The sequence below is a fragment of the Hyla sarda genome, chromosome 3 (assembly GCF_029499605.1).
Source record: "Hyla sarda isolate aHylSar1 chromosome 3, aHylSar1.hap1, whole genome shotgun sequence".
NCBI classification, from domain to species: domain Eukaryota; kingdom Metazoa; phylum Chordata; class Amphibia; order Anura; family Hylidae; genus Hyla; species Hyla sarda.
This window is the reverse complement of record NC_079191.1, coordinates 204517662-204540129: the sequence shown is the minus strand read 5'-3', so window position 1 is coordinate 204540129 and position 22468 is coordinate 204517662. Positions and strand designations below refer to the sequence as shown.

At 41.5% G+C, this 22468-nt stretch overlaps 1 protein-coding gene across 12 annotated transcripts in view; it reads left to right on the top strand.

Moving 5' to 3' along the window:
- Positions 1 to 22468, top strand: part of FILIP1 (filamin A interacting protein 1) — a 256599-nt gene that overhangs the window by 217704 nt on the left and 16427 nt on the right. For 11 of the 12 annotated variants that reach the window (XR_008891252.1, XM_056565900.1, XM_056565899.1 and 8 more), the window contains one exon: positions 1284 to 1462. Coding sequence is in view for 11 of the 12 variants with exons in the window: in XM_056565900.1 (XP_056421875.1) it covers positions 1284 to 1462 (179 nt within the window). In the remaining variant the exon portion in view is untranslated. Of the gene's footprint in view, positions 1 to 1283; positions 1463 to 7780; positions 7892 to 22468 lie in introns of those variants that run through there. The other variant, XM_056565909.1, reaches the window with a different exon arrangement.

The window sequence follows — 22468 nt, the reverse complement described above, 5'->3', positions numbered from 1 at the left end:
AAAAAATAAATTGTGATATTTAGCTGGGGCAGTTGAAAAAGAATAAAAATAAAATATACTTTCCTACCCTGGTCCAATTTAGGCTTTTCCCCACTGCTTCCGAGATGAGAGGTTGGAGCAGGACCTGCCCTTGCAGCCAATCATTGGCCACAGTGATGTCTCATTTTGACTAGTGATTGGCTGAGTGGGCAGGTTTTGCTCCGACCTCTTGGCAGACAGCAAGCAGAGGAGAGGAGTAGTGGGGGACCAGGAGCTTTTTTTTTTTTCTACCCCAGCAATAAAGCATTCATTTTAGAATACCGCTTTACGAACTGTAAGATTTTAAATACAATCTTGGAATAATTATCTATGATCATTGGTTCTATAATTTGTTCTGGTTCTTTACTATTTATATTCAGAGGCTATAGGGACTCATAATCTATATATTATATTTAGTGGCTATAATGGTTCAACAATCTATATACTGTAATGTATAACCAGAGACTTAAAAAGGTTTTCCCACTTAGCTGGTAAAATCTAATTGTAATACAAACATAATAAAAGAGTAAATATTGTTTCTTATTAAGGTAAAATAACTTCCAGTTTCCTCTCCGAACTGTGGACGTGCTGTGGGTCATGTGACATTGCATACATTTTCCCATAGTACCCCTTGGCCTGTTTTCAGTGTCCCCACAGGACACAGTGTTCATGTTATGAGTACAGTTCACTTGTGCCTCAGTACAGCAGGCTGATGGAATCAGGATCTCTTCAACTGCTGGTGTCTACTGTGCTTGCACAGTGCTCAGAAGCACAATACACCGAAAATGCTAGTGGTGCCTGCGCAGTGGAGACTAACTGCCAATACTTCTAGGACTAACACCAGGAGATAGCAGCATGTGTGACACTCACATGCTCTGATTCCATGCAGCTAATGTTTCGATGGCTCCGAGTCCCCACTGCTCACTGCTGCTTTCTCCGGTGTGTTGTCCCTGCAGGAAACACCTGCTTAGCCGGTCTCTAGCAGGATTCTTACTGCTGGTTTTGCCTAAAATACTGATGAAAATGATCTCTAATAGAATAAAAAGATTATGTGACACAGTTCCTTGATTCCTTAGATCTATGTGACGCTCTACAAGGAATACAGCTCACTTTTTAGACTTTTCATTGGCACTTTAAGGACTATTTCATTCATGATATATGAATCAAGGAATAATACATAAACAATTGTATTTCATCATGCTACTATGTGCATGTGGCTTTTCTTACAAAAACAATGACTAAAATATTTTATTAAACATTCCCAGCTTGACCGACTTGAAGAAAAGCAGAAAGAAACGTACAGACGCATGTTAGAGCAGCTACTGCTGGCAGAGAAGTGCCATCGTAGGACTGTGTATGAATTGGAAAATGAAAAGCAGAAGCATACGGACTACATGAACAAAAGTGATGACTTCACCAACTTGTTGGAACAAGAGCGTGAAAGGTGGGTATACCTCAGGACAATGCTATTACTTTAAAGATACCAGCACTACTTACCCCAGTATGTTGCTCTCCTATTTGGTGATTAGGAGTAGTAGTCCATTGACCAACTTATATCATTACCTTAGTGACTGGTGCTGCTCAGCTTTCTGGGGATACAAAATTACTATTTCAAGTAGAACCCAAAAATGCGGCACTGACCATTGTAGATCACTTTCCTTTATATAGTGCTTCATAAACAGATTGTTATCATTCCTGCATTGTCAAGGCCTTGTGGGTAGTGCAAACATGATTGACAACATAACCAAATAATTCATAAAAGTGATGCAAATTCACGCCTGTCATGTAATCCTAAGGCCTCAATGCATTACTATTTAAAAAACAGTCAATTTCCAATTGTAATGATTTTTATGTTTATCACCACCTTCAGCATGCAAAACCCTTTGTATCCCTGCAAATCTTTACCCCTTGTTATCCAAGTTATCTACTTCTCTCAAATGTTGGATCAATCATAGACATCCTTTCCTGTCTTGTGGGAGGGGGGGGGGTCTTCCCTATATAGAAGTATGAGGCATACCCTCCTTTTGCGTGGAAAGGCATTATATATGGTAAACTCTTTTTCATCACCATGCCAAGCAGAGGTTCCTGCTAGCAGCGATGTTAAGGATATGAAGTTTGAAAGGTGTCCCCTGCTGGCCTGTCTGTAGTCCTCTGGGTAGGAGCCATCCTCTGCTAGTTCCGCTGCTCAGGTTGTAATCATGCCCCCTCAGCGTTATTCACAGACCACATCACCGCTCTTCGCCCTAAGCAGACAGAGCAGAGCGATGATGTGGGCTGTGCCTGGCTGTCAGTCACGCTGAGTTGGTGTGACTACAGCCGCAGAACTAGCAGAGGATGGCTTCCACTCAGTAGACTACTTACAGGTTGGCAGGAGACAACTTTTTTAAATGCATATCCTCACCATCACTGCTGGCAGGAACATCTCCTTGGCATCATGAGGAAGAAAATTTTACCATACATAATGCAATGCCACACGTTATATATCATTAAATCAGATGATAGGTTCCCTTTTAAGGACAACTGTAGTGCAACACTTGGGGACGGAGACGTCACAGAGCCGTCGGGCACAGCAATATATAAAAGTCTTGCACTACAGTTGTCCTTTAAGTCATGATCATCAGCAATGATCCTGGATAGATGTGTCATCAAATATCTAATAAAAGCATATTTAACACCTGCCGTTGACATCATGTTGTGTTTGTAATATTATGCCCATGTGAATACCTATCTTCTTCATTTACTTGTTCTGATATCAACCTGTAGAGTCCCTTATAATTAATGAATGCTTTTATCTTAGTAGGGTGTTACTAGAAACTCCTGGTTATGTTCTCATGAGGGATCATACTGGTTGGGACAGGATCAATTGTGCTAGGTAGGGATTAGTGTGGCTAGGGCCATATTCATCTGTAATACCATCATTCGCCCTCCACACAACCCACCTATCCTGCCTTTATTATGTGTCATATGTCATAATGTGAGGATTGGCATATTATCCTTTGTTTTCTTATTGTTTTGGTTTTGTAACCTAGCTGGAGATCTCCAACTTTACTTGTAATATGTCCCTTATTTAAGTAGGGTGTTAATAGGGTCAAGGTTATACTCCTGTGTGGGATTGTCCTTATCAGGGGCAGCATCGTTTGTGTTAGTTAGGGCCTAGTGTGGTCATAACCCTATAGGGACACTATCCCCTCCCTTGTTATGGTTTACCTTCCACTGGCTTCAGCCACACTCGCCTAACCTGCCTATGTTATTTGTAGCATGGACTTTAATTGGGGCCTATTGACCTTTTTTGTAAGTTTTAGTGGATAATTTTTGTTTAGTTTTCACTTGTAGCTTCTACTGATGATGTACTTGGCCTTGTTGACCGACCAAAGATCAACACGATTTGGCTGTTTAGTAGTGGTGATCAAAAAATTGTTGCAACAAATAAAATTCTTAAATGGGCACTGTCAGAATCAAAAACTTTTAAATGTTATACATCTTGGCAAAACATTAACCTTACTATGATACTTCATAAGATTTTTTTTTCCTTTTTATAGAAATCAAGTCTTATAAAATGATGGCTTTGTCCAAGCTGAAACACAGGCAGGGACAAGGTCCAGTAAGTGAGAGTGGGCTAGCACTATTCTGTCTAATAGGACAGGAGAGAGCACAGAGGAATACTAACAGACAGGAGAGAACACAGAGGAGTACTATCTGACAGGAGAGAGCACAGAGGAGTCCTATCAGACAGAAGAGATCACAGAGGAGTGCTATCAGACAGGAGAAAGCACAGAGGAGTACTATCAGACAGGAGAGAGCACAGAGGAGTACTATCAAATAGGAGTGAGCACAGAGGAGTACTATCTGACAGGAGAGAGCACAGAGGAGTCCTATCAGACAGAAGAGATCACAGAGGAGTGCTATCAGACAGGAGAAAGCACAGAGGAGTACTATCAGACAGGGGAGAGCACGGAGGAGTACTATCTGACAGGAGAGAGCACAGAGGAGTCCTATAAGACAGGAGAGAGCACAGAGGAATACTATCAGACAGGAGAGATCACAGAGGAGTGCTATCAGGCAGGAGAGAGCACAGAGGAGTACTATCTGACAGGAGAGAGCACAGAGGAGTCCTATCAGACAGGAGAGAGCACAGAGGAGTACTATCAGACAGGAGAGAGCACAGAGGAGTCCTATCAGTCAGGAGAGCACAGATAAGTTCTATCAGACAGGAGAAAGCACAGAGGAGTGCTATCAAACAGGAGAGAAACATAGAATGTGTCGGCAGATAACAACCATTTGGCCCATCTAGTCTGCTCAATAATCTAAATCCTATCAATAGTCCCTGGCCCTATCTTATATGAAGGATAGCCTTATGCCTATCCCATGCATGTTTAAACTCCTTGACTGTATTTGCAGCGACCACTTCTCCAGGAAGGCAATTCCATGCATCCACTACTCTCTCAGCAAAGTAATACTTCCTGATATTACTTTTAAACCTTTGCCTGTCCTCTTGTGGTAGCTTTTCTTCTTTTAAATATGCTCTCCTCCTTTACCGTTATCTTATCCCCTCTGTCTCTTCTTTCTTCCAAGCTATACATGTTAAGGTCCTTTAACCTTTCCTGGTAAGTTTTATCCTGCAATCCATGTAGTAGTTTAGTAGCTCTTCTCTGAACTCTCTCTAGAGTCCTTTAGGAGATACGGTCTCCAGTACTGTGCACAATACTCTCAAGTGAGGTCTCACCAGTGTTCTGTACAGTGGCATGAGCACTTCTCTCTTTCTACTGCTTATATCTCTCCATATACATCCAAGCATTCTGCTAGTGTTTCCTGCTGCTCGCTCTATTACATTGTCTTCCTACCTTTACTCCTAAATCCCTCTCCTCAGATACTGAGGTCAGGACTGTATCACATATTCTATATTCTGCCCGAGGGTGCCCAGGTGCATTATCTTGCACTTATCCACATTAAATTTCAGTTGCCAGAGTTCTGACCATTCTTCTACTTTTCCTAAATTCTTTTCCATTTGGCATATCCCTCCGGGAACATCAACCCTGTTACATATCTTTGTGTCATCAGCAAAAAGACACACCTTACCATCGAGACCTTTTGCGATATTACTAATGAAGATATTAAACAATATTGGTTTTAGTACAGATCCCTGAGTTACCCCACTGGTAACAAGGCCGTGCTCTGAATGTACTCCATTGACTACAACCCTCTGTTGTCCGTCATTCAGCCACTGTCTAATCCACTCAACAATATGGGAGTCCAAGCTCAATGACTGTAGTTTATTGATAAGTCTTCTATGTGGGACAGTGTCAAAAGCCTTACTAAAATCTAGATGTACGATGTCTACTGCCCCTCCGCCATTTTAGTCACCCAGTCAAAAAAATCAACAAGATTTGTTTGACATGATCTCCCTGAAGTAAACCCATGTTGTTTTTCATCTTGCAATCCATGGTATTTTGAGGAGAGGGCACAAAGGAGTACTATCAGACAGGAGAGAACACAGAGAAGTACTATCAGACAGGAGAGAGCACAGAGGAGTACTATCAGACAGGAGAGAGCACAGAGGAGTCCTATCAGACAGGAGAGAGCACAGAGGAGTACTATCAGACAGGAGAGAGCACAGAGGAGTCCTATCAGACAGGAGAGAGCACAGAGGAGTCCTATCAGACAGGAGAGGGCACAGAGGAGGACTATCAGACAGGAGAGAGTACAGAGGAGTACTATTACACAGGAGAGAGCACAGAGGAGTCCTATCAGACAGGAGAGGGCACAGAGGAGGACTATCAGACAGGAGAGAGCACAGAGGAGTACTATAAGACAGGAGAGAGCACAGAGGAGTATTATTAGATGGGAGAGAGCACAGAGGAATATTATCAGACAGGAGAGAGCACGAAGGAGAACTATCAGACAGGAGAGAGCACAGAGGATTACTATCAGACAGGAGAGATCACAGAGAAGTACTATCAGACAGGAGAGAGCACAGAGGAGGACTATCAGACAGGAGAGAGTACAGAGGAGTACTATTAGACAGGAGAGAGCACAGAGTAGTCCTATCAGACAGGAGAGGGCACAGAGGAGGACTATCAGACAGGAGAGAGCACAGAGGAGTCCTATCAGACAGGAGAGAGCACAGAGGAGTCCTATCAGACAGGAGAGGGCACAGAGGAGGACTATCAGACAGGAGAGAGTACAGAGGAGTACTATTAGACAGGAGAGAGCACAGAGGAGTCCTATCAGACAGGAGAGGGCACAGAGGAGGACTATCAGATAGGAGAGAGCACAGAGGAGTACTATAAGACAGGCGAGAGCACAGAGGAGTATTATTAGATGGGAGAGAGCACAGAGGAATATTATCAGACAGGAGAGAGCACAGAGGAGAACTATCAGACAGGAGAGAGCACAGAGGATTACTATCAGACAGGAGAGATCACAGAGGAGTCCTATCAGACAGGGGAGAGCACATAAGGAGTACTATCTGACAGGAGAGAGCACAGATGAGTCCTATCAGACAGGAGAGAGCACAGAGGAGTCCTATCAGACAGGAGAGAGCACAGAGGAGTACTATCAGACAGGAGAGAGCACAGAGGAGTCCTATCAGAAAGGAGAGAGAACAGAGGAGTGCTATCAGACAGAAGAGAGCACAGAGGAGTACTATCAGACAGGAGAGAGCACAGAGGAGTATTATCAGACAGGAGAGAGCACAGAGGAGTCCTATCAGAAAGGAGAGAGAACAGAGGAGTGCTATCAGACAGAAGAGAGCACAGAGGAGTACTATAAGACAGAAGAGAGCACAGACGAGCATTACTATAATGGGATCCTTCGGGCGCCATCATTTTGTAGCGGGAGTAGCGGGAGAAAAATACGGCACATGCAGTAATTTTTCTCCTCCTATTACCCCCGCTCCCCCGACAGCCGTCACACTGCCATGTCCTAACGGCAGTGTGAAAGAAGCCTAACACATAGAAAATAGCAATATGTAGGTCCAACTTGCATCTTATCTTCACTGTGTTTAAGACACTTTTACGCCTTGCTCTATATGGAGTTGTGTCTTACCTAAACGTGGTTACAGCTTCAGTAAAAAAAAGGCTGGGCCATTATTGCACCAAAAATTACACCACTTTTTGGTGCACACTTTAAGCATAAAACTAAGCCAACTAATAGATGATAGACTATGTAATCTAAACATGCACCAGGTTTGCATAAAGCATAAGTCACTGTTAAAATTTAGTGCATTCTTAGACTGTCTAGTCTAGATTTACACTGTCTAAAATTAGGTAATTTTTGATTATCTCGCCAGTATGTTCAAACTTCAGATATAGCTCCAATAAAGAACTTATATCACATTATATAGTGCACTATTTGCCAACCGACTGTGTTTGGTGCCATTCACTTAAAGGGGCCAGAGCTTTAATACCTGACATGACCTATAGACAGTAATAGTGCTGTTTTGAAAAACAAAGCAGACTCTTTATCGCTTACAATAAATGTATATTTTATTACAATGCATATTTTAAAGTTCTTTAAAAAAATAGGTTTAGGCATGAATAATTCTCACTATACATGGTTAGCATTGTTCTATAATTGATCATGATAGACAGCATCAATAGGACTACATATATCTAATCAATCTTACTTTTTCAGAAAATCCATTCTGTGTTATCTTCTATTCTTCTTCTGCTGTCTTATAAAGCCTCCTTTGAGCAAACTGCACATTGGCTCTGAGCTGTAATAAAACATTCTTCTATCTTTAGTCATCCTGGCACCCAGATACTTCTGGCTGCTCTTCCAGTGATGTAATCTTGAAACTGCATCACCTGCAAAGGAAACTGATCTGCAAGCAATAAAGAACACAGTTACTTTAAAGAAAAATGGTGTAATTCATGTAAGTCGGCTTAGGGCTTGGTCTATGTTTGTTATTTGAGCTGATCAAGCTTCCTTTCAGATGAACAAATAGAACAAAATTGAGTTAGGATTCTAACATGGCTTTCTTTAAAGGGGTACTCCGGTGGGAAACTTTTTTTTTATTTTTATTTTTTTATGAACTGATGCCAGAAAGTTAAACAGATTTGTAAATTACTTCTATTAAAAAATCTTAATCCTTTTAGTACTTTTTAGCAGCTGTTTGCTACAGAGGAAAATCTTTATTTTTTTCATTTATTTTTTGTGTTGTCCACAGTGCTCTCTGCTGACACCTAATGCCCATATCAGGAACTGTCCAGAGCAGGAGAAAATTCCCATAGCAAACCTATGTTGCTCTGGACAGTTCCTGACACAGACAGAGGTGTCAGCAGAGAGTACTGTGGAAACACAAAAAAGAAATTCAAAAAGGAAAGAATTTCCTCTGTAGCATACAGCTGCTAAAAAGTACTAAAAGGATTAAGATTTTTTACTAGAAGTAATTTACAAGTCTGTTTAACTTTCTGGTACCAGTTCATTTAAAAAAAAAAAAATTTCCACCGGAGTACCCCTTTAAAGGAGTACTCTGGTGCAGAGTATTCCTGCTCCGTCCTGCCCGGGCTGCAAAAAAAATGAAAATAAACCATCTCTCACCTTCCTGGGTTCCCGCGGAGCGCCACTACAGCTGATCCGTCCTCCGGTCCATCCTCTTCATACTTCCGTGTGAACGAAGCGTCACATGGCGCTCAGCCTATCGCCGGCAGCCGCGATGTTCTGCCTCGGCCGGCGATAGGCTGAGCGCCATGTGACGCTTTGTTACACACGGAAGTATGAAGAGGATGGACCGGAGGACGGATCAGCTGTAGTGGTGCTCCGCGGGAACCCAGGAAGGTGAGAGATGGTTTATTTTCATTTTTTTTGCAGCCCGGGCAGGACGGAGCAGGAATACTCTGCACCAGAGTACTCCTTTAAGTTATGCTTTCCTTAAGTTACCAGTGTAAAGTGGTCACACATAACTAGACACAATATATAATAATAAATATATTTATAATAATATGTTTACATATGTGTCACACTTTTTTTTTTACAAACATATAAACACTTAATGATAGCATGAAAAATTATATCATACCCCAAACCTATATATTTTTAACCCCTTAAGGACCAGGGGGGTTTTCCGTTTTTGCTGTTTCGTTTTTTGCTCCTTGCCTTTAAAAAATCATAACTCTTTCAATTTTGCACCTAAAAATCCATATGATTGCTTATTTTTTGCACCACCAATTCTACTTTGTAATGACGTCAGTCATTTTGCCCAAAAATCTACGGTGAAACGGAAAAAAAATCATTGTGCGACAAAATTGAAAAAAAAAAACGCTGTTTTGTAACTTTTGGGGGCTTCCGTTTCTACGTAGTACATTTTTCAGTAAAAATGACACCTTATCTTTATTCTGTAGGTCCATATGATTAAAATGATACTCTACTTATATAGGTTTGATTTTGTCGTACTTCTGGAAAAAATTATAACTACATGCAGGAAATTTAATACGTTTAAAATTGTCATCTTCTGACCCCTATAAATTTTTTATTTTTCCGCGTATGGGGCGGTTTGAGGGCTCATTTTTTGCGCCGTGATCTGAAGTTTTTAACGGTACCATTTTTGCATTGATAGGACTTATTGATAAGAATTTTTTTGCGCGTACGCCATTGACCGTGCGGTTTAATTAACAATATATTTTTATAATTCGGACATTTCCGCACGCGGTGATACCATATATGTTTATTTTTATTTTTATGTACACTGTGTTTTTTTTTTATGGGAAAAGGGGGGTGATTCAAACTTTTAATAGGGGAGGGGTTAAATGATCTTTATTCAAATTTTTTTTCACTTTTTTTTGCAGTGTTATAGCTCCCATAGGGACCTATAACACTGCACACACTGATCTTTTACATTGATCACTGGTTTCTCATAGGAAACCAGTGATCGATGATTCTGCCACTTGACTGCTCATGCCTGGATCTCAGGCACTGAGCAGTCATTTGGCGATCATACAGCGAGGAGGCAGGTAGGGACCCTCCGGCTGTCCTGCGATTTCGCTACGGCTTTCCCGAATAGCTCCCTGAGCTAACCGGCAGTTTTTACTTTCACTTTTAGCCGCGTGGCTCAGCTTTGAGCACGTGGCTAAAGGGTTAATAGCGCGTGGCACCGCGATCAGTGCCGCGTGCTATTAGCGGCCGGGTCCCGGCTTCACCATGATGCCGGGCCCGCCGTGATATGATGCGGGGTCACCGTGGGACCCCGCGTTATATCACGGGAGCGGGACCAAGGACGTACTCATACGTCCTTGGTCCTTAAGGGGTTAAAGTAGATATCAGGATTATAAATGCAGATCAGCACTTTATAATCGTAGATTATATAATACAATTTTACATCTAAGTATACTGTTTTGTAAAAAAAAAAAAAAAAAAGTATAAAATGTATGCACCGCTCTTTTACTATCTGTGGGACTTCTGGACATAGTCGAGTGCTGGCTACGTTTGGAAGTCCCACATAGAGTAAGTGGAGCATTGGTCAAGCATGCATACTACTGCTCCATTCACTTCGGGAGCAAGGAATCCTCATTCTAATGATTGGTGGAGGTCCCAGTAGTTGGGCAACCACCTGCAGCTTGAATTTACCTATCTTGTGCATAGGATATTAGCCCTTTTATATTAAAATACACCCCCCCCCCCCAAACCGACTCTTTTATAACTCTTCCAGTCCATGTGTAGGACTGTTTGTGACGTGCAAGATAATCCCTAATCTGTGTTGAAGTCTGTGGGATCAAGCCACAAACATTTTATTAAGCAGTGCAAGGGATGAGTGTTAAATCCATACCTGCTTGGGTTCCAGCGCAGTCTCGAGTCTTACCCTGTTGGCCATGTCATCTCTCATTGTCTTGGCGATGGCCCTGCACATCACAGGGCTGTTTAGCTCTGTTTTTCTATTCTTGGATAACTCCACTAACTTCTTGTTTGCTGATAACGTACTGTATCTGCCAGGGTGTAGCTGACCTAACCTTTCTGACCATTTTGAAACCCTGTGCACTTAGCCCAGTGTAGGGTTTGTCTCCCAGTTGAGGGCTGCCCTATAGGTTGACAAAGTCCTCATAATGGATTACTTAAAGGGGTATTATGCCCCTAGACATCTTATCCCCTATCCAAAGAATAGGAGATAAGATGTCTGCTCACGGGGGTCCCGCCACTTGGGACCTCCGTGATCTTGGCTGCAGCACCCCAGACATCCAGTGCACGGAGCAAACTTTGTTCAGTGCTGGATGACTGGGGATGCGGGACGGAGGCTCGTGACATCAAGGTCACACCCTGCTCGCAACCTCACAGACACACTCCCTCAATGCAAGTCTATGGGAGGGGGCGTGATGGCCAGCACGCCCCCTCCCATAGACTTGCATTGAGGGGGCATGGCCGTGACATCACGAGTGGGATGGTACCGCGATGTCACGAGCCTCCAGTGCTGCACCCGACACTCTAAACGAACGCCGGGTGCAGCAGGGAGATCTCGAGGGTCCCCAGCAGCAGGACCCCTGCCATCAGACATCTTATCCCCTATCCTTTGGATAGGGGATAAGATGTCTAGGGGCAGAATATCCCTTTAAATAAAATAATAGGCTGATTCGATGAAGAAGTACAAAGGATTGATTAGTAAGGAGAAATGCTTGCAAGCTTGACTGTATAATGTTAACACTTATTCTGTTATATGGAAGTTTTGCGTTTGCGAACACCTGTTGGCTTTAACAAGTAGAATCCAATGTAACAGTAAGTCCAGCACACCTTACAATGAAGATACTTATTAATTAAGGGTAGGGTCACATAGAACGGAACCACGGCGTATTTTACGCAGCAGATCCGCCGATGATAGACCCTACAGTGTGCCTCCAGCTGTGCCTGCTTATAGCTGCAATCTGCTGCTACGAGCAGACACACAGCGATCTGCGAGTCACCGCGTGCATGCGTAGTGTACTCACATACATCACAGCAGCTCCCCCCCCGAGAGCAGCTGTGATAAGTGCAAATATACTGCACATGCGTGCGGTGACTCGCAGATCACTGTGTGTCTGATTGTAGCGGCGGATTGCTGCTACGAGCAGACACAGATGGAGGCACACTCTAGGGTCCATCATCGGCGGATCTGCATTGTAAAATATGCTGCAGATCCATTCCGTGTGACCCTACCCTAAAAGTGACTGCGTCGCTTATTTTTTTAATGATCAGATCCAGATACTGAAACTGCTTTGATCAGCATTTGGAGATATTCTTTTCCTCTGTTATGAAATGGACAGAGTCAAACAAGCCAATGGTAAATCAAAAAACCACTGCACTTTTTTTGATGCAAATAGTAATATTTATTGTTGAGAAAGAATACACCCATTTAATTCTTCAAAATATAAAGAAGCATCAGATACCACTGTATTGCAGTGTTATGTTACCCCATTCATTCCTATTCCTTCTCTATTTAATATGGTTTTTCCGGTCCCCACCCCTGGCAGGTTTATTGACCCCTTCAGGGCCAGAAAAAGCTGACAGTGAAGACAACTCCCATGTGTGTTTTCGAAAGTCAGGAAATATTTGAAGGGTTTCTTTATGCCAGAAGGTCAGAGTTACTGTGTTACTTTCATTTTACATTATTAATTGTGTTATATTTGTGATTTTTTTATGTATTTTATCTATGATGTTGAAACTAAAGACATGAGTAGATAACAAATGAAGCACATGTTTAAAAGAAAGAGTGAGATTTTTCCACATTTTTCGCTCCTGCCTTAGAGAGGAGACTTCACATCTGGACCCCCCTATCTTGGCACATCTTGTTTCTATGGATCTAAGTGAGTGGTTCTATCTACGACCTGTCTATCAGTAGACTTGGTGCTTATTTGGAAAATTGCAGCCATATATCTCATCTATTATCCTGCATATTTTGGTCCCCTGGGGAACCCCACTATTTACCCATTTTCAGTCAGGGTGGAAACACTTTAGTACATTTGGGATCAAATCAGATCATTGTTTTTTATTTCATGTAGCAGGAATTTATGATATAGTTCGGACAAGTTTGCATAGAGTTTAAAGGGGTTATCCAGGAAAAAAATTTTTTTTATATATCAACTGGCTCCAGAAAGTTAAACAGATTTGTAAATTACTTCTATTAAAAAATCTTAATCCTTTTAGTATTTTTGAGCTGCTGAAGTTGAGTTGTTCTTTTCAAGTGCTCTCTGATGACACGTGTCTCGGGAACCGCCCTGTTTAGAAGCAAATCCCCATAGCAAACCTCTTCTACTCTGTGCAGTTCTCGAGACAATCAGAGATGTCAGCAGAGAGCCCTGTTGCCAGACGGAAAACAACAACTCGACTTCAGCAGCTGATAATTATTGGAAGGATTAAGATTTTTTTAATAGAAGTAATTTACAAATCTGTTTAAAGGGGTATTCCAGGCAAAACCTTTTTTTTATATATATCAACTGGCTCCGGAAAGTTAAACAGAATTGTAAATGACGTCTATTAAAAAATCTTAATCCTTCCAATAGTTATTAGCTTCTAAAGTTTTCTAACTGCTCAATGATGATGTCACGTACCGGGAGCTGTGCATGATGGGAGAATATCCCCATAGGAACTGCACAGCTGCACAGGAACTGCACAACTGCACCGGGACGTGAGTCATCAGAGAGCAGTTAGACAGAAAGCAACAACTCAACTTCAGAAGCTAATAACTATTGGAAGGATTAAGATTTTTTTATAGGAGTAAATTACAAATCTGTTTAACTTTCCGGAGCCAGTTGATATATAAAAAAAAGTTTTGGCCTGGAATACCCCTTTAACTTTCTGGAGCTAGTTGATATGTAAAAAAAAGTTTTTCCCTGGAATACCCCTTTAATCTAGTGGACCTTATTTGCTCAGGCCCTAAACCTGCTTATTTTACCATACAGCCCCTGTCCTGCTTTTGTTGGAATTCTTGTTTACATGTACCTTTGATGTTGGTTGCACAATTTTGTGCTGGATGATAGAGTTCATATTCCATACCTCTGTGATTGTTACGCTTTTAGTGTCAAAAGGAGAAATTTTATCGAAAACAGTCATAGCGAAATAAATGCAATTTTCCGCTTTTAAATGTATATTCTTTGGATTCAAGAACTGCTTCTAAAAAAATAAAAGTGCCAACACACCCTTAGAAACAATGTCACTGATTTACAAGTGTTGAATATGTACACACGGTTGGCTAGAGCAGTTTCATTAGAGAGGTGGGGGCAGGAGCCAGATTGTAGTTGGGTAACGTTTGTTTGGTTAGAGGTGGGAGGACAGTTTGAGACATTTTGTTTAAAGAGTACCTCTCATGATCTTGTTAAATTTTATAATCCTCCCAGTTCACTGCGCCCATATGATAAACCACCCACTGCCTTTATTTTTATAATTTTTTAGTTTTCTACCTTGATATTGTTCTGTATTTTCTTCTCAGTCTAAGTCAGATTTAGCAGGCGTGACATAATCTGAAGCCATACAGGGGAGAACTTCCTCCCTTACTCTGCTACACACAGCCAAGAGCGGTTCAGTGTGTGAGATGAGCTATGATTGGCTAAGGGCTGCACAGCACCCCCCCCCCCCCAGCACTCCAAACTGCATTTCCTGCATTTCCTGATTTTGGACTTCTGCCAGGCCAGCAGGAGTCCAAAGTCTGTGCAAGAGAAAGCGGAAAATGTGCTCTGGACAAGTAGGGAGACACCTAGTGGCAGCTATTTTAAACACAAATAAAACATAGAAAACTTTTTTTTTTTAAACAAAGTACATTAGAAAGTGGTTTTATTTACCACAAGGAGTTCAATAGCAAAAATTTGTTTTACTGAGAGTGATCATTTAAGGAGTTTTGAGGCAAAAGGGAGTAGTGAAAAGGAGTAATAGCTGGTCAAAGAGGATGACTGCATGTTTAAAAAAAAAAGGTAGATGCGAGTGGTTAACTGATAGGATGAAGAGATGGATTAGTAAGATTGGGGATGAGGTAGAATAAGATTGGGTCAAGTCCACAGGTGACAAGAAGCCATGTGGGGAGTAGTTTTTTCGAGCTTCTAACCCTTATACGACGCAGGACGTATATTTACGTCCTGCGCCGGCTCCCGCGATATGAAGCGGGGTCGCGCTGCGACCCCGCATCACATCGCGTCGGTCCCAGCGCTCATCAACGGCCGGGACCCGCGGCTAATACCACACATCGCCGATCACGGCGATGTGCGGTATTAACCCTTTAGAAGCGGCGGTCAAAGCTGACCGCCACTTATAAAGCGAAAGTGAAAGCATCCCGGCTAGTCAGTCGGGCTGTTCGGGACCGACGCGGTGAAATCGCGGCGTCCCGAACAGCTTGCAGGACACCAGGAGGGCCCTTACCTGCCTCCTCGGTGTCCGATCGACGAATGACTGCTCCGTGCCTGAGATCCAGGCAGGAGCAGTCAAGCGCCGATAACGCTGATCACAGGCGTGTTAATACACGCCTGTGATCTGTGTAAAAGATCAGTGTGTGCAGTGTTATAGGTCCCTATGGGACCTATAACACTGCAAAAAAAAAGTAAAAAAAAGTGTTAATAAAGGTCATTTAACCCCTTCCCTAATAAAAGTTTGAATCACCCGCCTTTTCCCATAAAACTGTGTATATAAAAATAGAATTAAACATATGTGGTATCGCCGCGTGCGTAAAGGTCCGAACTATAAAAATATATTGTTAATTAAACCACACGGTCAATGGCGTACGCGCAAAAAAATTCCAAAGTCCAAAAAAGCGTATTTTGGTCACTTTTTATACCATTAAAAAATTAATAAAAAGGGATCAAAAAGTCCGATCAAAACAAAAATCATACCAATAAAAACTTCAGATCACGGCGCAAAAAATGAGCCCTCATACCTCCCTGTACGTGGAAAAATAAAAAAGTTATAGGGGTCAGAAGAAGACATTTTTAAACGTATAAATTTTCCTGCATGTAGTTATGATTTTTTCCAGAAGTGCGACAAAATCAAACCTATATAAGTAGGGTATAATTTTAACCGTATGGACCTATATAATAATGATAAGGTGTCATTTTTACCGAAATATGCACTACGTAGAAACGGAAGCCCCTAAAAGTTACAAAATGGTGTTTTTTCTTCGATTTTGTCGCACAATGATTTTTTTTCGTGTCGTCGTGAATTTTTGGATAAAATGACTGATGTCACTGCAAAGTAGAATTGGTGACGCAAAAAATAAGCCATAATATGGATTTTTAGGTGGAAAATTGAAAGGGTTATGATTTTTAAAAGGTAAGGAGGAAAAAACGAAAGTGCAAAAACGGAAAAACCCTGAGTCCTTAAGGGGTTAATGAGTGATAGTGGAGAAGCAAGTTTTAAGGAAAGAGCAATGAGCAATTGGGACTTTCTATGATGTTGTCAATCTTCTGTTTGGAATACATAGCAAGGTTCTCAGCTGAGATGAGACTTGTGGGGTGGAGACATTGGAGGATGTAGTAGGGAGTTAGGCATAGATTACTTACCGGTAATCTGTTTTTCGGTAGCTCTTGACAGCACCCCTGGAGAGGACCTCCCACCGCAGGACAGGAAACCTGTGGATATAAAACTGAACACACCTCTCCATACCTCAGTTCATGGGAAAGTACTTCAAATAAGGAGCCAAAAATAGCTTTATAAAAAAAAGTAGATACATAAACTCGTAAAAATTTTCTATTTCTTATTTTTTTTAAGGGAGGGATAAATGAGGGGTGCTGTCATTAGCTACTGAAAAACAGATTACCGGTAAGTAATCTATACTTACAATAACGCTCATGACAGCACCCCTGGAGACTAGAATAGAAACTGAATTAGTGGGGGACTATAGCTTGTAGGACTTTGCGTCCAAAGGCCATATCTGACTCAGAGTGTAATAGTAATCTATAGTGCTTTAGGAAGGTATGACAGGAAGACCATGTATCAGCCATACATATTTGCTCAAGCTTTCTCTGCCTAAGATTTAGCCACTGGCCATTGAAATACAGGACATCTACTTATAGTTTGTATTGAAGCAGCCTTCCCTCTATTCGGACCTGAAAATTGGATACAAAGATTTTCTGAGGTATGGAGAGGTGTGTTCAGTTTTATATCCACAGGTTACCTGTCCTGTCGGGGGAGGTCTTCTCTAGGGGTGCTGTCATGCGCGTTAGGGTAAAAGTTATTAGAATAGTCTATGTACTTTCCTAAGCCATTTCCAACCAATGCTGTTTTAGGAAACTTTGTTGCGTTCTTCAATTGCTGGGTAATTGCTTCAGAAAATCACAGACTGTTCTAGTAAATGTTTCTATGTTACAAGCATGTTTACCGTATTTTTCGCCCTATAGGACGCACCGGCATATAAGACGCATCCAATTTTAAAGGTGCAAAATCTAGAAAAAAAAGATTCTGAACCCAACAGTGATCTTCAACCTGCGGACCTCCAGATGTTGCTAAACTACAACTCCCAGCAGGCCCGGACAGCCGTTGGCTGTCCGGGCATTCTGGGAGTTGTAGTTTTGCAACATCTGGAGGTCCGCAGGTTGAAGACCACTGGTATAGGAGGTAATACTCACGTGTCCCCGCCGCTCCGGACCCGTCACCGTTCCTCACCGCTGCCCAGGATGTCGCTCCATCGCTGTTGCCGCGACTCCGTGGTGTCCCCGACGCTTCGGATGTCTTTTTCCCCGGGATCCACGCTCTCCGACACCATCATCACGTCGCCATCATCATGTCGCAATGCGCGCCGCTCATATTGGATGACGGGACGGCGTGCGCGACGACATGATGACATCGAAGGAGAGTGCCGGCCATGCAGGGGATCCCGGCATGGAGCAGACACCGAGGAGGCAGGTAAGGTCCCTCCTGGTGTCCTGTAAGCTGTTCGGAACGCCGCGATTTCACCGCGGTGGTCCCGAACAGCCCGACTGAGCAGCCGAGTTAGTGTCATTTTCGCTTCAGATGCGGCGGTCAGCTTTGATCGCCGCGTCTGAAGGGTTAATACTGGGCATCACCGCGATCGGTGATGTCCTGTAGTAGCCGCGGGTCCCGGCCGTTGATGGCCGCAGGGACCGCCGCGATAGATGTCTATTCGCCGTATAAGACGCACCAACTTCCCCCCCCCCCCCCAGTTTTGGGGAAGAAAAAGTGCATCTTATACGGCTAAAAATACGGTATATATTAGGCAGTCAAAAAAATACATATTCCTTCCCTCAGAGCTGTATCTGACACATTTTTTTTTACTTCACCAGTGAACTTTAGATGGTAAAAAGCATCTATGTGTAAATCAAACCCTCTACTGCCTACTACACCAGTCTATTGCAGTCTAGAGTTCGTCTTTAGTGCACAAGACAGATATTTTTGTTAAAACGACTAAAAATACAATGTTATTATGTGGTATATAATGCAATTTTGTCATATATGAACGATAGTTCCAAACTAGAGGTTCAATACCGTCATACATTTTCTTAGTGTAGTTCCTGATTACTTGACATAAGTGTACGTAGCCTATGTCTTACCATACAATAAAGTATAACACTTAAAACCGGAGAAAGGAACCAAGTTTTTCTTGCTTCAACAAATATTACCAGTGTAAGACTTCTACAAAGTCTTCGAGTGAGCATTTTTGAGTTTATTTAAAGTGACATTTGCCATTTCTGGTTGGGATCCAAACTTATCTTTGGAGGAACTGGATGTATTTCAAAACTGTCAAGTCTTATACTCTCTAGTGGGATTAGCTATAAATAACGTCATGTGGTATTTCATCGAAGACTTCCAAGAAAAGACAGTACAATAAAACTACTTCACTGTGTGCTGTTTCAGACACTGACACAGAGTTAACTAAGTATCTAGGAAGAGTTTCCCAAGTCAATACCGAATAAAGTTCTTGTTAATATGAAATCTTCTTCTGTATGTAAATCTTTGTTAGCTCTCAGGCCACCAAGTCTTTCTTTACTGTTGTGTACCATGCATAAGCTTGCAAAACATGCATCCCAATTGGGAATAAAATATTGTAAAACATATATCAAGTACTAATGTGTTGTTGTTAAACTGTGTATTTGATACCGTTACTTATTTTACGGAAAGGAATTTCTTTTTCAGGTTAGGAACTAGTTAATTGTCCCCGGTTGGCGGAACACCAAAACCCTGAATTGATTGCTTTCTTACTGCTTTTAGTCAATCTTCTTCAAGAACAGCTCCCACTACATCATCTGAATGGAACCTGCAGTTTGTTTTGGCATTAACCCTTCCTGTGCAGGAGGGGGCTTTTGTATGTGGAAGATGAGGCTTCAGCAGGGTTGAGAGCTAATCTCCCATTGGCTGTGTGTGTGATGGAAGTGACTGATGCCTCCCTGGATGCAGCTTGGTTGTCTTGCAGGAAGATTGTTGCCCTCTTTGTGAAATCTGGGGGAAACAAAGCATTGGTGAGGCTGTTCTATTGCTGCGCGGCCACATGTTGTTAGACAACATCGACAGTATGTACTTTGTGTTTGCTCTTTCTAAAGTAAGGACACAAATATACACACACTAGATCGATGTGAACAATATGTGGGTCACCAGCTGACATCACTACACGAATGAGACAGAAAAACTGACTTCTATTATCACTTTCACCTCCCCCCACTTTCCAGAGGGAAATAAGCTTCTTCTAGGATTTGCATGACAAATCCCTGTTCTATCATGGTTCGGTAGAAACACATGAATAGTGTTGTTTCCGATCCTTCTATAGTACACTTGCCATGAGCAAAAAGGCTTCAGTTTACAATTTTATTTACATTATAACAGTACATTGCGGTATATTTTAATAATTTATGACAGCATAAACAAGAGTAGTATACATTGTTATATTAAATAACATTGATATAGTATTATATTACAGTGGATATAATATTTTAATATTATAGAATTAGTGTATTATAAGTGTAATATACTATATAGTAGGTAGGTGTAGTATTTTATACTACTAGTATAGTTTAATTACATCAACACTAGTATATTAATGATATAATGTGCATACTTTACAATCATTACATCATAGTAAATTTAGTATGAGAATATTATACTAGATAGCATTATAGTATAATAGATATAGTGTGAATACACTTAACAATACAAACATTACATAGAGAATACTGAAATAAATAAAAATAAGGGAAAAGCCACGAGATGTGGTAACTAATTTCTTTTTTCTGACATCACATTTTCATTTAATTGTTTCTTTATAGGCGACAGTATGTGTAAAAGCCCTTACTTGTTATGTCAGTTCTTGCTGAGATGTATTGTAGAGAAGTTTCAGTGTTTTCCCTGCTTTTGGGGGTTTTGGTGCTCCACCCCTCACAATGAGTGGAGTGAATGTGCACAATAATGAAGCATGTAAGACGGGATGACATCACCAGTCAGTGGTCCCAGCTCCTATGCACAGCAGTCACCTTTTATTGTCCTCATGACATGGTTGGAATGTGTTGGCAAATTCCCTAGAGAATTGGAGCCAGAAAACATCTTGTTGAGGTTTCTGAGGAAAATAGCTATGTCTTATAAGCTATGTGCTGGCTGAGAGCAAAGGTAAGGGGAGTCCAGATCTGGTTCACTTGAAGGCACGCTGCTTGTGAACATGAGTGAGCTCTTTTGTCCACCGAGTCCTTTCTGGCTGTTTGGCAGTGTGATCACAGAAAGACCCTCTGGAGGCTGTTAGGATGGTGCAGCAGTTGCGTAAATTGGAACCATAATAGAAAATGCTTTACCTTATATTGCATATAATTGTAGATCACACAGTAACTTAGGTCATGTCATGGGTCATGTATAATGTTAATCTACTTAGGAGGGATCATTTGTTTAATCTTTATGTACTGTTGGTGTTTGTTACTGGTTTATTTATTGTAGATTTCTCTGCTTGTTATATTTCTTATTACTCTACAACAGCATACATCATTGTACTCGGGATTTATTTGCAGATAAAAATTGCATAAACAGCAATTTATTTACCGCAGAGGTAGACATAAAGAAATATTCAGGAGCTAAGATTCTTTGCAGGTTTTGTTTTAGCCCATCAGCTAGTTTTGATGTTTCATTGATGTTCTCTTAAAACACCTCCTGTAGCTGCTACAGGAAATATGGCTGGCCATGGCTTCCCTCTGGCAAAGTCAGCTGTTTGGTTGGTGTTGTTAGGAGAGGGGCTTAAGGTAACTTACTGATCACCCCAGTGGCTACTTTTTTGAAAGGAAACTAGTTTGAAAGCATTAATGACAGAGGTGACTGATCAGCTCTGATCCATTTGGTACAGATACTTTTTGACTTATAATGGATCTATTAAATTTCACCTTTTTAGGGTAGGGTCACACAGAACGTATTTTACACTGCAGATCTGCCAATGACAGACCCTACAGTGTTCCTTTAGCTGTGCCTGCCTGCTCGTAGTGGATCCATTCAGTGTGACCTTACCCTTATTGGGCAAAAAAACTCAGCAGCTATTGGTCGGTAAGTCATGATGAATATCTGATTAAATAGAACCATGATGCCAGTGTGTATATTGTCGGACTGATATTTACAATACATGACATAACATTCTCTTCCACGATATGTTAAATGTTAACATTTTAAGACATAGATCTTTATGGCATATCCAGTGGTCCTGACAGATAGGACTTCCACCGAAAATGGCAGTCTTTCTGAGCTGTTTTCATATTTACCATAGCTACTTCCTTGCCAGGAGACTAGGTGTGCTCATTCTCTGGATTAGTGGGAATCCCAGCAGTGTGAAACTTTTGGAATCTTGCCAAGCACACTTAGTTGACTTTTTCTAAATCTCACATAAATCTTAAAGAGACAATCCCTTTCAGATTGCTAATTTTACTGGGTAAGAGAAACTGCTATCCAGACATTCTCCCTGCAGCCAATGCATAAGAAATGTAATATGGCTGCACCACATGGACAGCTCAAGCATACCAGGGACAGAGCTGCACTTAGTTGCTCTTCTTACTAGCTAATAAAGGTTGGTCCAAAGTGGGAGACCTAGTTCTAAAATGTCCATAGGCCCAAATAGTGCATAATGTAATGTGTTTTCTTTATGAACCAATCTTTCATTAACAAGTGCTTGCACATACACCTTATTGGGACTGGTAATAGTTCTAGACAAATCAAACTTCTATGGAATGTCTAAAAAGAGTTGTAGGAATTGGGAAAAAACACTGATATATCACATAAAATAGCTCTGTTAAGATTCTCAATAAAGCACAAAAACTCAGCTCACCATATAGATGTGTTTTCCCCAGAGACTATTCTCAGTTCCAGGGCACAGGAGACAGGCCAGGCCAGCCCCCAGTTAAACATGGACATCAACTAAAAATAAAAGCCAACAAAATGAAATGCTGACATGTTTTCCAACTGTATAGTTCAGTCCTTAATCATTACAGAATGCCAAGAGTGCACTCAGAGCTGGAGGAGAATTCGCTATATTGATGTCCAAGATTTTTTGTATATTTCTTTTGTAGATTACATTTTATATATTATATGGAAGGGGACATTT